General features: G+C 39.3%; 2 protein-coding genes across 6 annotated transcripts in view; one reads left to right on the forward strand and one right to left on the reverse strand.

Annotated features, from left to right (window-relative positions):
- The window catches only part of Kif2a (kinesin family member 2A), a 56,702-nt gene extending 54,629 nt beyond the window's left edge, over positions 1-2,073 (forward strand). For all 5 annotated transcript variants that reach the window (XM_050160359.1, XM_050160360.1, XM_050160356.1 and 2 more), the window contains one exon: positions 443-2,073. In XM_050160359.1, coding sequence (XP_050016316.1) covers positions 443-528 — 86 coding nt within the window. In that variant the 3' untranslated portion in view covers positions 529-2,073. The remainder of the gene's footprint in view (positions 1-442) is intronic.
- A 1,843-nt stretch (positions 2,074-3,916) lies between these two features.
- Dimt1 (DIM1 rRNA methyltransferase and ribosome maturation factor) lies at positions 3,917-15,572 on the reverse strand. The gene is made up of 12 exons (XM_050160361.1): positions 15,388-15,572; positions 15,000-15,073; positions 13,758-13,844; positions 12,931-12,992; positions 12,759-12,852; positions 12,632-12,681; positions 10,600-10,723; positions 10,023-10,115; positions 9,056-9,120; positions 7,645-7,708; positions 5,741-5,847; positions 3,917-4,048 (listed from the first exon to the last, which is right to left on the reverse strand). Exons 1-12 carry the CDS (start codon positions 15,464-15,466, stop codon positions 4,006-4,008), a joined length of 942 nt encoding a protein of 313 aa, XP_050016318.1. The 5' UTR covers positions 15,467-15,572; the 3' UTR covers positions 3,917-4,005.
- Between the last annotated feature and the right edge of the window lie 308 nt (positions 15,573-15,880).

A 15,880-nucleotide genomic window follows, 5' to 3' on the forward strand; every position in this document is an offset into this window, starting at 1 on the left:
TGGTGAGACAACAGATGTCATTTATTTTCTTTAATTCAGCTTTTAAATTTTCTTAGTTTAAAAAAGGTGGAGTGGGGCTTAGTAGAAATCTCATAATATTGAAAGAAGTATTACATCTCAGTAGTACTTATCATTTCCCTTTTAGATAGGACTACATATTTCAACATTAAAAGCTTGCCTATATTCCACCCCCCCCCAAATAGAACAAATTTAACTTAACACTTTAAAATATGTTAGAGAAACTGGTTGAAAAACAAACAGGCTTTTACTAGGCATCCATGAGACTTGTTATAGGTACACATAGTTCTGAGGGACTAGATGACATAAAGCAAGAGAAATACTGAGTTTTGTTAAGTACTAGCTTGATATGCTATCAAAGTTGTGCACCATATTGCTTATTTATTGTACAATACTTACTCCCTTGTTCTCTTCTTTTCCCAAGATAAAGTGAAATCTTTTCGTGCAGCGCTACAAGAAGAAGAACAGGCCAGCAAGCAAATTAACCCCAAGAGGCCCCGAGCCCTCTAAAGTTGGTATTTGCTACTAAAGGATCCCCCAGAATCCCCAGTACGCTAACAAATGGTGGTCCAGATGTAAAGGCCACTTGAACGTTTTTGAAATCTTAAGTGTGTGGAAAATATCTTGTCCTTCACCTGAATGACATTTCAATTTTATGAAACACTTCTTTGTCTACAAAATGCTTCTAGTCCAAGAGGCACAAATAATTGGGATTAGTGAAGTATTTTGTTTCATTTACCCAAATAGTGATTGCTTTTGGAAATCCTTGCCAATTTTATTTAAAGATTGTGGAAGTAATCCAGAAGTGGAGAGTGGGGGAAGCCACAAAATTTCCTTTAACTCAAATCCATTTTCGTAGCAAGACTGAGCAATTTTGAATACTTTGCGTGCATGCATACCTCATCAGTGATTGTACACACTCCTAGAAACAGCTGTGCTCGCTCCTCCTCTGTGCCTTGACTAAGGCTATTGACCCTAGATTTCTGAAGCACAGCCAAGATAACGTACATTCCTTATTTGTAACTGTAAATTACCTTAATTGTGTGTACATTTTTACTGTATTTGAGACTTTGTGTGTGACTAGTTAATTTTGCAGGATGTGCCATACCAATTGAACGGAACTAAAGTCTGTGACAGTGGACATAGCTGCTGGATCATTCCATCTTACATGTAAAGAAATCTGGAATTATGATTTTAATACCATTGATATGTGATTATAATTTTCTTAGCATTTTCTTTGTAAAAAACTAAAATATAAACTAGTTGGTGTATAATAAAAAGTAACGAAATTCTGAGAAGAGTTTTATCTTAGGATAATACATATATATGCAGTGTGTGTGCCAGTGGTGTTAACAAGACTAATAGTGTAATTTGATCTTTAACAATGCCATTATTTAAGTTGAAGTGTTTATTAGCACCCCATATTTAACGTACTGTTAAAGGAAATTGGCTTCTGATGCATGTACATTGAAAGTAGTTCATAATACAAGTTAGATAGCCAAGCGTAGACAGTATGTAACCCCCAGAAGTGTCGATGCCTTACGAGGCAGTCCATAGCAAGCTCCATCAATATCTAGTATGTGATGGTTTGCCATTTGGTGAGAATCACATCTCGTGGATAGAACGATAGTAAGGAAGACTACTCCATAAATGGCAGAACTCACTTTTACAGCTGCTACTCTAAAAGAGAAAACTGGCCAACTTTAATGTAAATATTGTTTAAAGATTTATAGATATATATATATATATATATACACATTATATATCTCTAGGAGTTTTCCCTTGGTTCCCAGTATATAGTCCATTAAGTTAACCAAAGAACCTCCCATGTTTCTCTTGATTAACTCTAGGGAACCTACTGATTCACTCAGTGAGCCAAGGGGAAATCTATGAATAGAGTCAGCGAGCCAGATCCTTTACTTCACGATCATAAGTGAGAGGGTAGCTGTGAGGAATCCTAACACCATGGGGTAAAGCTCTGTAAACATGAAATCTAAATCAAATGTAGATTTTTTCACAATATCATTATTAATAAATGAAATCTATAAAAACAAATTTAGAAATAATGTACTTCAATATATTCACCTTTGTTTTGGAAGGAACTCAGGTTTTTTGCAGTTGTAAGATGTATTCTATTTGTGTCGGTTTCAAGAGAGGAAGAAGAACTAACTTGTTTCTGTTGACCTTGCAGAGGCCACACACCTTTAATCCCAGTACTCAGAGGCGGGTGGGTATGAGTTCAAGGCCAGCCTGTTCCACTTAGTGAGTTCCCGGATAGCCAGAGCTTTGTAGAAAGACCTTGTTTCCAATAAAAGGGTAAATTTTGAGAACACCTCATAGGTAATGAGCAATAAGGACAAGAACTTGCTCATTAAGCACAAAGCTTTAATGTTATGATATTGGCACTGGACAGGAACTATCTTCGGAAGGTCTTTTATAGATCCATTTTTAGGTTTAATGTTACTGGCACTGGATAGGTACTATCTTTGGAGGATCTTTTTATATGTATAGATGCTGCCTTATGCTAGCTTCATCTTAATCCGTAGTCAGTGTACTTGAAAATTAGTACCAGCAAATATCTTTGGAGGTAAAATACGATTCAGCTTTACAGAGGGAAAAATGAGACCAACCAGTAAAGGGGACTAAAGTGCAGCAGTTGAGAATCGAGGGAAACAAGCTAAAAATGCCTAGTTAGGTGGAATTGTTTCCCTTGAGGTGGAGATGGTACAAGTGAACTCTACAAAATAGTTCCGTCGCATTAAAGAAAATTAACCCTTAAGAATAGTTACTATTCATGTGACAAAAGTAGCTTTTGCAACAAAGTCTTTTTGTTTTGTTTTAAATATTCTTTAGACCTTTCTGAAATTTAAAGGCTGCTACACATTATTTTACCTATTCATAGCTAAGTTATTCATAGTCATTATAGCATTTACTATATGACTCCTAAGCCAGATTTTGGGGAAAAAAAATATCTAGGTAGGCAAACAATTTATATTCTTAAGTATAGAAGCATTCATTTTAAGTTTTGGGTACAAAGAGAGCCAAATAACCAATGAAGATAGTTTCTTTATATAAATAAAACAGCTAATTTATTAAAATATATAAGCAGCATAAAATCTTCAATCTGACAAATTTTAAATAGCTTAAAAAGAAACACTGGTACTAAAATTTTAATTATCCAGAATTAAGGAATAACCAGGAGCTTGTAGTTGTGGGTAAACGGCTTTTCTATTAAAAAGCTGAAAACTGAAACCACATACAGTGGTACACAACTGTAATCCCAGCATTTAGAAGGCTGAGGCAAGATTCTGAGATTAAAGTTGATGTTAAAAAAAAAGAAAAAAGATCCTCTCATGAAAGAAAAAAAATCACCGATTAATAAAGCCCATTTCACTTATAAACTCTCTGGGACTTTTCTAAATCTGAAATCTATAGATCTTGTCTCCCCCAAGAAAACAGACTTAACATGACTTTCTAGTTAGCTTCTTTCTACGCGTCTGCATTTCACAGGTAGAGTAATACAGGACATGCCTGCACTATATGACTGCAGCAGACTCTGGCTTATCCAGAACTGTACTCTTGTCTGTGTTGCAACACGTCATCTAACAAAGATGGCATTAATACATGGAAGCTGTCTAGGATGAAGAGGGTGTGTAAAGGAAAGTCGTGTTAAGTAACGTACTGTACATGTGAATGAGGAGGATTTGTGACTGGGTGACCGAGCTGCAGGCCTAAGGTAGGCCTCACAGTCCATAACACAGTAACATCTTTATACAATAAATTATTAGAAAGTTTAAGTGTATGGTTGTGCGTATCTGCGGCTTTTAAACTTGAAAATGGTTATGTCTGTTGAACCCTGCTCTTTGTAGTATATTTAAAACAAAAACAAGAATATGTAGATTTAACCACTTTGACCATGGATAATAATAATAGAGATTTATAATTTCATTTTTTTCTTGGTCTTGGAAAAAGCCTGTTTTCAAATGGCTAGGAAAAGTGGATGCCTTCTGCATTGAATCCATGTAGCAACCTGAAGGGAAAGAAATGGAAAATGAATCCATAAAGTACCATTAATACATAAAACACATCAACATACGTACACACCTATTCCTATCACTAGTTACTAAAAAAACTTTACTCTCCAAATAAATTGGCAAAGTATTCTTAGTTAAAGCATGTCTTGTTGTAAGCTGCTCCTTTCAGTTACATTAGCTCTGATTGGAATCACCTTAAAGTGATTGCTGTCCCTGGCTTTGGCTCATCAGCACTCACTCTATTTCACCTGGAATTTGAGAAAGTGAGATGAATCGTCTCTGCCTATTCTCTGAACTCTTACTCATTTTTTTCACTTTCCTTTTCTTTGTGGATATTGTGTGCTTCTCTGACTTTTGTTAAAAAGCAGTGCCCTGAGGAAGGATGAAGTGTAAAATACAATGTATTTGAACTTGAGGTTATTTTTCAGGATGGCCCACAGGAAGAGGTACAAATGGATTAAAATGTCTAGAAAAGCTATGTGTAGGTGCTTACGAATATCATTCAAATAGTGGGAATAACAGCCAGTGAAGACTCAGTATTCCTGCTAGCCAGATAATAAAACAATATTTCCTTAAGTCTTAGTTCTAGACTGTTCTACTGAAAAAGCAAACGTGTCTTACAGCACTCTACTCTCATTTTTTAAAATTCAGTGTCTAGAACACTAATGCTTTAAAAGTAAACTGGCTAGGGGCTGGAGAGATGGCTCAGCAGTTAAAGAGCACTGAAAAAAGGAAACTGGCTAGAAGTGGGGACACATTCTAGAATTTATACTTGTCTAGCATGTGCACACCTCTGAATGCAGTCCTTAGCAATATAAGAAAACAGTAAACAAAATGTACAGGAACTTGTGAAAGTTGAGTGTGAGTGACTAAAATACAAGTTTGTACAATTGGGTAATTAACTGAAACTTGCTTGGTACAAAGTAAAACAAATTTGGGTCCCAATTGCCCATATATCTTAACAGGTGTAGAATTTGCCTCGGGCCAGGTACCAACTGCTATTAAATGGATAATCAGACATGGTTCTAACTGGCATTTCATGGTTACCATCTGATTAACAATAGCTATTCTAAAATAAAGAAATAATGTATCGTCAGATCCAGTTACATATGTTATGATGATTTTTCTACCTTACAGGCTACTTGTAAGAGGTAAGCATAGGGCAGTAAGACCATGAATGAGTTTGGGGTTGGAGCAGTAGAAAAGAAATACACAGCACACATGAACCCAGGCTATCTATGGCGCAGACTGTTCTTTACTACTGATCTTAACACATTCATTCTGCAGCTAACAAGCTGCCATCCTTCACACCAGTGGTTCTCAACCTGTGGGTCACGACCCCTTCAGGTGAGTCAAATGACCCTTTCATAGGGGTTGCTTAAGACCATCGGAAACAGACATTTACATTATGATTCTAAACAGTCGCAAGATTATAGTTATGAAGTAGAGATGGAAACTAATTATATGGTTGGGGGTCACCACAACATAAGGAATTGTATTAAAGGGTCACAGCATTAGGAAAGTTGAGAACCACTGCTCTACACCAAATACTGTTCCACACTATTGAAATGCTATGCAATAACTCTCCCAGGAGCACCTTATGCCGCTTAAAAGCCTTTAAGTCTCTAAATCTTAAGATACCACAGCAAAGAAATGTAAGCATTTAGAACAACAACAAATGTAATTACCTGATAAAGTCATCTATGTCCATGGAACGGGCCCGTTTGTCACTAAAACCTGTGCTGGTTAGGATTTGCTGTATTTTATCTGCTATACTGAAATCTTCTGGTATTACCTATCAATATAAGATTCAGAATAAATGAACAACATATCTTTAATGAAGATACCATGACTCTTTTTTTAAAGTTCAGTAATTACAGTCACTTTTAATGTAGACTTGTAAATGATGGAACACCTGAGAGTTTGGTGAGACGTGGATCTCCACAGGCTGATTTTGTGACACAAGACTTGAAATACTTTGAGTTCTCATGCACATACTGCCCTTTTTCAATCTTAAAATGCTAAGACAATAGGCTTCGGACTTTACAAATAAAGTGAATAAAACTTTAAAGCAATTACTGATCTTTTAAAAACAGCTCACCCAACCAGGTAATTTTTCTGAGAAATGATTCTCTTTTAAGTAAGTTATATGTCCCTGAGTATTGTAGCTTATACCCCTGTAATCCCAGAACTTGGGAGGCAGGGGGAGTAACCTAATTTTAGGGCAAACCTGTGCTACAGAGTAAGACCACCTCAAAACAACAAAACAGTGATTGATTTTACTTGATTCGGGCAATTTTTTTTTTTTTTTTAGACTCAAATGGTAGCTTTTTGTCTACATTCGAGAATGGAGATAGTACTGTGGTATATTAAAGCATAGGAGAATCTGGGCATAAAAAATATGAAGGAAATAGTCATGTCTTCTCTGTCAAACTTAAAAAATGCTGAAAAGCCAACAAACTTAGCCTGTACACATGTAATATGTATATATGAGGACTCCCATAGTTAAATTCAAGTCAGACTTTTAAGAGGCACGAGGCACATGACCATAAACTAGCTACTCAACGCACTCTTTGTTCTTATTATTTAAAATTTCTAGATGTCATAAACTAGTAACTTTAATGATTACTAACCTGATGTGGTAACATATATGCCTTTAATCCCAGCACTTGGGAAATAACGGTGCATCAGGGATTTAAAGACATTCTCAGCTATAGCCTGGGTCACTAAGCGACAAACGGGATAATCACAGTTTAGGTTAGCACATTATACACATTTAAGTAATTACTAATCTATGTATTTGAAGAACTGTAAAACAGTTGAATCCAACTCTTACTAGGGTTAAATACAAACGTTAAAGAGGGCCTGGTTCATAGAATTCACAGCAAAATTAACCTGTTAAAAGTCAAGGTTAGCTAGGCATGGTGGTCCATACTGCTGAGGCAGGAAGATTACTCTGTGCCTCACCTCAAACCCAGCCTAGGCTATATAGCAAGAGCATTTCTAAAACCATCAAGAGATCTGTACTAGTTACACAGTGTGTATTGACTTTAAGGGTCCTACAGAATATATAGGAAGATATGAGAATATATAGGAATCTATGAGAATTTAAAAAAAAATACACAGAGCAGGCAGGCTGTAAATCTAGGTGGCTACCTTGAAGAGAAGAATGGAGGAGGGAAGAAAAAGAGCTATGCTGCCTGAAATACGTCTGCATTGAGATCAGCCACAAAGCGGGGAGGGGGGGGTCTTAGAGAAAGAATAAAGAAACACAAAGTGTTGGGGAAAGCATGCTTAGGACAGATAGAAGTAAAAAGGGTTATGCGTTTGTGAATAATCCAGAAAGGCAAGCAGATGTAGGAAGCAGCATGGCTGTGCTCTGTAAGACATTGGCAAAAAGAACATTTTTATAAGTGAACGTTAGTGAAAGAGCCAGGTGGTGCATGCCTTCAATCACAGCACTTGGAAGGCAGAGGCAAGAAGATGTCTGAGTTTGAGGCCAGCCTGGTCTACAAGAGCTAGTTCCAGGACAACAGAGACCCTGTCTCAAGTGAAGAAAAGTCACTGAAATGGTAACATTTACTCAACTCACAGTATTATGTACTGAACAATGAATTCTGTAGTTTCTTTCCAACAGCTGTTGTACTGCACTTGATCTGGAAATTAAGTGACAATCACAAAATCAAATTATACATAAATTTAGACAAAATGAAATATATGTTCCAGGCCTACAAGGTGGCTCAGCGGTAAAGGCACTTGCTGCCTTACCCAACCTGAAATCAAGCCCTAGAACCTACATGGAGGAAGAAGTGGACCAGTTGTGTAAGTTGTTTTCTGACACCACACACACACACATCACATGTAATTTTTTAAAATGTAAAAGGTGGGATGGTGCAGACCTTTAAGCCCAGCACTTGGGAGGCAGGTGGATCTCTGAGTTGGAGGCCAGCCGGGTTTACAAAGTGAGTTCCAGAACAGCTATGACTGTTACACAGAGAAACCTTGTATAAAGGAATGTATGATCTGATGAAATTCGGGAATTTAAAAAGGGTACCAACTATTTAAACTCAAAGCTAACATATATTAAAAAAAAAAGATTAGAGTCCTAATAAACATCTCTAAGTCTTGTTCTTTAAGAGTCAATCAAATTTTACACAGTCCTTTAAAAAAAGACTAGTTTGCATTATGCTTCCCAAGCTGGCCTCAAAATTCCAGTGCTCTAGTTACATACCATTTTAACTTTCCGAAGCTGAGCTACGGATATGGAATTCTAAAGAGATCTTAGATACTCCACAAAACATCCCCAACTAGAACAACTTGCTTGGCTTTGGTAGCAATGGTCTATAATAGTACTAGCTATTAGAAAGACTGAGGTAGGGGGAATTGGAAGCTCAAGGTCAGCCTGGAACTCAAATGGAGCTGGGTCTGAGTGAGTCAGAGTGATAGAATGCTCAGCTAGTGTGCTTAAAGTCATAGACCCAGTCTTTGGTGTGGCCAGGAAAAAATGTCCACGCTCTCTAAATCACACCTTACCTCCTTTACCCTAGGATTCCCAGGTCCTGTTATGTCTTTCAAGTTAGTCAAACAGCAGAAAGACTAGAAGGTGGGTCAGTTAGTAAACCTAATAACCTGAGTTCCATGCCCTGAACATATCAAAGTGGGAAGGAAACAACTCCTCAGAGTTGTTCTCTGACCTTCACATGTGCACCCCAACAAGTCCCCACCCACAATAAAAGGAGGAGAAGGAGAAAACCCAAAAGCAAAGACTTGGAAATGTGTGGTTAAATTACTGTCTTTCCGTTTTACAAAGAGAAACCTGACTTGACTCCCAATTCCATTTTTCTTTATTACCTTCTGTCTCTCAGTGCCTAGTACTTATTTTAAAAGGTGAAGTCTGTTTGACATGAATAATCTACTTAGAACAGCTCTTTGTGGGTAAAGGACTAAATGCTATGACTGGAAAACTGGTCCCTCACCATTACAAAGTAGTAGAATACACTTACTTGAATGCAGCAGACAGTGTCTTGTTTTTCCGAACAAAAGTGATCCTTACTAGGCCATCCCATTCCTGAAATATAGGATGAATTATTTTCTTCAAATACTGCTTATCTATGCCTGCTAGCTGTGATCATTTTTAATATATAAAGCCAGAGGGAATGAAAATGGCCTACATCTTGATCTAGCTGGCACATACGCAAAAAGATGTACACTTCTGCATTTGTGTGAATCTCACTGAATTCAACTGGAAAAAAGTCCCCATACATAACATGGCATAGGATCACTTTCCAAATAGATTCAAGCTAAAGACAGTGGCACAGGCCTATCACTGATTAGGAGTTTAAAGTGATTCATACAGTACCTAGAGAGCTTGAGCCACAGGAGACCCTACCTCATAAAAACCAAGACATCACATTGAAAGTACAGACACGATTCAGGATGTAGTTTGTGCATCAAGTTTTTTCTAATGTAATTAGTTGAATTTTATCCCAAATCATCTACATTTTTCTTCTGGTCACAAAACCAGTAATTTTAATTGGAAAAATGTTTGCCACAGGGGCTGAGGATGTGGTTCAGTGGTAGCACACTTGCTTCAGCATGCATAAGTCCTTAGGTTTTTATCCTCAGAACCACCAAAAAGAAAGTGTTATCATAGTACTATTCAAACATGACTATTTTAATTTTACATTGTTTTCCAAGTTTTATTCAGTGTTTCCAACACCTGTAATCATAAGTTTTGAAATGCAACTGTATTCTTGTATTCTAATCATTTTTCATTTTACAAAAATTTTCCATGTTTTTGTTTGGTATGCTTAACTACTTTCCGTCAAACAATTCCATCCTAAGTCTACACCGTAATTCCCATCTTCTCTGTTTGGATATTTAGGTTGAGTCAGTATTGTTCCGCTGCTTTAGAATGACATTTTTCAACCTGGATTTTTTGCCTTTAATGACCTAGTATTTTGACCTCACCTGAAAATTGATAGGTGGTGGTGGATTCTTAGGTTCTATCCTTACAACGCTGGACTCTACCTTGGGGGGCGGTCTGAAGTTATTCTTCCCCACCTGTTAATCAGAAAATGTTTAGTCCTCTCAGAAGCAACTTTATTGACATTTTGTTTTGAGACAGGGTCTCACCATGTAGGTCTGGCTGGCCTGGTCCTTCACCCTTCTGCCTAATGGGATTTAAAATGTGTGCCACCATACCTGGTAAGGGTAACTTTAAATTGGTAACCAACGATGTTCTGTTGGTTTAGGACCATGGATCCAGCACATGGCTAGTAAGAGTTAGAGAACAAAATCCTGTAGGACAAGGCCAAATGCTCCAGGATGAATTAAACTAGATTATTTAATGATTAAAAAAAAGCAAACCAGCCGGGCAGTGGTGGTGCACACCTTTAATTCCAACACTTGGGAGGCAGAGAGGCAGGCAGATCTCTTGTGAGTTCGAGGCCAGCCTGGTCTACAAGAGCTAGTACACAGACAAGCCCCAAAGCTGCAGAGAAACCCTGTCTCAAAAAAACAAAAACAAAAAAAAAACCTCACATACCTTCATTAGATGGTCCACACGTGCTAAAAGCTGTGTATTAATGGAGAGTCTGCAGTATAATTTATCTCCAGGTTTTGCAACCAAACGAAGAGCAAATTCTCTTTGAAACATAAGTATAGCACATCTGAAAAGGAGGCAGAAAGGAACAAGAAAAAACTGTCCATCTTCAATTACAGCTATTTTTTTTAATTTTTTTTAATTTTATGTTTCTGAGTGTTTTGCCTGCATGTTTGTATTTGCACTGTGTGTGGAATTGGTGCCCATGGAGGTCAGAAGTGGTCACTGGATCCTTAGGACAGGAGTTACAGCAGATGTTAGCTGCCATGTGGGTGCTGGGAACAGAACCCCTGTCTCTGCAAGAGCAACTTATGCTTTTAACCACTGAGCAACAGTGAATTGCTCTGGGAGGATCTTTGGCTAATGACAGTATGATCAAAAGGTAGAACACTTTCAGCCTTAAGTGTTATTGCTACAGACAGCTGGACCTAACCACAAGGAAGATGGCTTTTCCTCGTGGATTAGATGAACAACCATTTTTATCTATTGTTATGTATTAGTATCAATATTAAGTATTAGTCTATGATGCCTTCTGAAAAACAAATAGTAAAGTTAGCCGGGTAATGGTGGCGCACACCTTTAATCCCAGCACTCGGGAGGCAGAGGCAGGATGATGTCTGTGAATTCGAGGTCAGCCTGGTCTACAAGAGCTAGTTCCAGGACAGGAACCAAAAAAGCTACGGAGAAATCCTGTCTCGAAAAATCAAAAAAAAAAAAAAAAAAAAAAAAAAAAAAAAAATGGTAAAGTTGACTCCACAGAAGAAATATATTTGTGGTATAGTTGGAAATTATATCTCAGGTTTGGCCTGGTAGGTTACAATGTCCAGTGTTTCCTTGGTTTAACAATTTAAAATATGCCAGGCTGTGTTGGTGTACGCCTTTAGCACTCAGGAAGCAGAGGCAGGTGATCTCTGAGTTGGAAGCCAGCCTGGTCTATAAAGTGAGTTCCAGGAGAGCTAGGACTGTTACACAGAGAAACCCTGTCTTGAAAAATCAGTAAAAAGTAATAATAATAATAAATGTGAACTTCTTCAGTAAGCAATGGGAAAATGTTTCAAGGTTAGTGAAGAGAAGACATCTTCAAAACTATTTGAGATTTCCGCGTGGTATACTTAGAATTGAAGCGAAGGCCTCACGCACAAAGGCAAATTCTCTACCACTGAGCTATATATACCTCCAGCCCTTTCTCCTGCTTTTTATTTTGAGACCAGGTCTCACAAAGTTGCCCAAATAGGTCTTGAACTCACAATCCTCCTACCTTGGCCTCCAAAGTATATCCATATATGTCTACATATCCCAAACAAAACTTTTCTGACAGTATATGTAGTTGTCTTCTAATGTAATCTATTCCTTGTCATTTAAAAGGGAATGGGGGCGGGAGTAGGGTGAGGCATGTTTCCAAGCCTGGAGGGCCTGACTTTGATCCCTGAGGTCCTGTAAGCTGCCCTGTGACCTCTGGAAGCACACAGGCAGGGATGCACAATTTTTTAAAAGGATGGTTATGGCTCCCACAATTTATGAGCTCATGTTTTAAACACTTGAGGAGGTATGTGACTTAGTTTCAAAGCCACTGGTTTTAAACAATGTTAACCAATGTTAAAGTATTATTTTAACTAGTTAAGAAGTTACTACAAGTACCTAGACATAATGTAAGGAAAATTTTTATCAATGTTTATTAAGAGTATTAGAAAGTAGAGGAAACAGCATGCACACACAGTTACCACCCCAAGTAAAAGACTAAAAAAAAACTAAAAGACCCCCTAGAAGTCAGTATTCTTGTGTGTTATGTGTGTGTGCACATACACACATGTTTCTGAAACAGTATCGTAGCACAAATAATAAAAACCCAGAGACAGATAGTGGGGTTCTACAAAAATATTCTCTAGTGTTTTTTCAGTTGTATTAATTTTTGGCTGTATTCCTGACTTAAAATATCAGTCTAAAATTTAGCACTAATTGTTGTTTTTTCACAAACCTGAAAAATGGTCGGTGGAGCAGCAACTTGAAGACAAAAGGAGAGGAGATCTGAAAAAGAATGAGTAGTTAGATTTGAGGAATGACATACTGGAGAAATAGGATGCTTCTGATAGTCTGAGTAATACCTGATAAGGCAAGTTTGCCACACAAGCATCGAAGAAGGGCAAATCCGATTTCAATACATCTCCCACCAGAACCTGGAGTTTGCTGGCCAGAGGCCTAATAATAAGGAAAGAAATTTTAAGAGAATGTTGTTTCATAGGATTGAAATGTACTTTAATTATTATATATACTCACGTGCCCTGAACTCTTTTGTGAAGTTCAGCTACTAGCCTTGGATCAAGTTCACAGGCAACTACCTATATTAACAATAAGAAAAAGAAACTTCACCGTTGAGTATAAATCTTTTACCACCAAGTAATAACTTCTATGAGCTACATCTTAACATCAGCACCCACTCTGCTGTCTTGTACCACTTCAAACACCATCCTGCTTGCTCTGTCTCCATGCTTTTAACTGAAGATGAAGAAAAGCATACACTTTATGTAACCAGTGTTTTCAGACAGCTTCTCCCAGAAGCTCTCATCTGATATCCAGAATAGAAGGCATAAGGTCGCAAGTGAATCAAAGTGGATGGAGCTGAAATTATTTTATTATAATAATTATATTTCAGCAGAGGTTTCACTGAATTCCATGACTTTGTCTGTAGGGCAGACACTGTGTTCTTCTGTTTGACTCCCAGATCCATCCTTTATCTCTTGTACCCTATACAGGTCTTCTGTTGTTGAGCTTGTTCCTAATAACTTTTAACTTCATTGTTTTGTTTCAGGCTTCACAACAGTTCACTGTACTTTGCAATTTAGTTTGGGGTTAGCTCAGGATTCCTATTTTGTTGTTACTCCTTTAACAAGCATGTAACCCATTCCTATCAATTCGTACCTATCCCCCATCAATACACCAAGGGTAGGTTTTGTGTTCTTGATAAATACATTTTATTTTCAGCTAAAATTTGGAAGAGCTCAATAATTACTATTGAAACAATGACAATTAATTAAAACATTTATATTTGTAAACCAGCTGAACTAATTTGGTAGTAACACATGACACCCACCCCCCCCCTTTACCTTTTTGGCCTTTTCTAACAGCTTGACGGTCATGTTTCCAGTCCCAGGCCCAACTTCTAGCACCACATCAGTAGGTCTTAACGCAGCCTAAAAGCAAGCACAACGCCTTATGCTTCTGGCCCGCCTGAACACATAGCTCATAAATGACTGGTTTTATTCACCAACACACAAAGAAATTTTACTCTGGCTTCATTCTTCTTGTTAACAATAGTACCTCAAAGGCATTAGGTATAAATCTCCATTTCCTAACCTACGGGAATATATTCAACTTCTGGAGTCAGAAAAAAAAGTAAAAACAAACAGTTCTATGCATGACTTCCTGATTTCTGCACTGGAGACAGGTACAGCAACCTGTAACCAAGTCTGCTCCTATCAGCAAGTTCAGACGGGAAAGAGCACGATGATCTTGCCTAGGGTCAGCATGTGGCAGCAAGACCTCTCAGTTCTTAACCACTGTGTAGTAAGAATAGAGCAACCTCACAAACTGTGTGCATATACATGCAACTAGCATATTCTGTAAGACTGGATTACTAAATTCTTTCTACAGCTCCAGGATGTCAGCCTTTAAGCATAGAATTTGTACCCTCTGTATTTACCTCCTGGCACGCAACCATTCATAACCAAAACATAGTAACAGATACAGAATAATCCTCCAAATAAGTTATATGCAGTACCATTCCATATATTTTTCAGAGGCAAAAACTGTGTGAGATCGACACCTTTAAACTCTAGAATAAAGAGTAAGTGATATGGTGCTTAGAAAGTGGTCAGAATCACAGACGCTTGCAAGTTCAAGGCAGGCTCTGGTAGTATTTGAAGCCAGCCTGAGTTTCATGAGATCCAGTCTCAAAAACAAACAAGCAAAAGACCTCCAAAAAGTGATGAAATCATCTTGAAATTAATGGCAAGAACAAAAAAAAAAAGTCCACCTACGAGGTAGATAATTCACAGAAAGCTGAAGGACTTGAAGGTCGGGAGCAGAAACGAACTCAGAACGAAGCATGCAACAGACGGCACGTGAATGAATCTTGGGCCACTCAACTCATTCAACACATAAACACAGCACCATTTTATGTCAGGCATCCTATCTCATTTTATTTTCTTAGAGTCTCCCTGTATAGCACAGGCTGACTTTGAACAAAACATCACCCTGTCTCAGGGCACACGACACAATGTCATACCAGGTAAGTACTCCGGAAAAGATGACACATAAACGCTATGCGTTTCCTCGTCTACACCCACCTTATCGATAATGCTGTTGACAATTAGAGGATTTTTCAAAATGTGCTGTCCAATCCCTGTGTTGAACATGAGTCCTGGAATAAAACACGAAGCAGCCTTAATTTTCCAACTTTTCAAGAATCGATCCCAGGCCGTCCCAGAGACGCAGCAGGGGCATTTCTGCACCAATGATGCCACCAGCGCCCCGCTTTACGGCTGGGTTTGGGGTGCAGCTTTAAGTCCATCCATCCCTCCTGCTAGCAGGGAAGACTAGGCGCGGGGAAGGGCTGGCGCTGAGCTCGCACCCTCCTCGGAGCGGCCTGGAGCGCAGGCCACAGTGAGCCTCCCCCGCCGCGGGTCAGTCCGCACCAACAGGCGCGATCCGCCCCCAGCTTCCTCCACGCCGCACCTCCGGCCCGCTTCAGCTCCCTTTTCTGCTCCAGCCGCTCGCGCCGGCGCCCACTCGCCGCGGACTTGGCCTTCGGCATTCTTCTCGGGAGTCTCAGGGCAAGCGAAAGGAGCCCAGCACCGCGTGTCAGTCGCCGTCAGCACCGACACGAGCAAGGCGCCGGAGAGGTCCACTTCCCCGCCCACTGAGATCAGGGACCCTCCCTGTCAGGGGCAGGCTGGAGCCCAGTGATGGCTGGGAATTGTAGTCTCTGCTGAGTCGCCACAGGAGGACCCGGCTCGAGCCCGGTGGCCGCCGGGAATTGGAGTCTCGGCTGCAGCAACGCCTTCCCCAGAAGCCAGGGTTCCCAGAAGCCACCGCGCTGTTGAGCCACGCAGTTCGGATTGGCTGGGTCCGGGTTGGCCAGTCCCTGCGAACTCTCCCCTCCCACCCCGCGCCGTTTCCATCCCCATTCTCCCCACCCCCCTTTCCCCGCTCCACCGTCCTCCCACGT

This window comes from Alexandromys fortis, unplaced genomic scaffold, assembly GCF_014885135.2.
Source record: "Alexandromys fortis isolate MF-2015 unplaced genomic scaffold, M_Fortis_MF-2015_v1.1 scaffold_76, whole genome shotgun sequence".
Classification (NCBI taxonomy): Eukaryota; Metazoa; Chordata; class Mammalia; order Rodentia; family Cricetidae; genus Alexandromys; species Alexandromys fortis.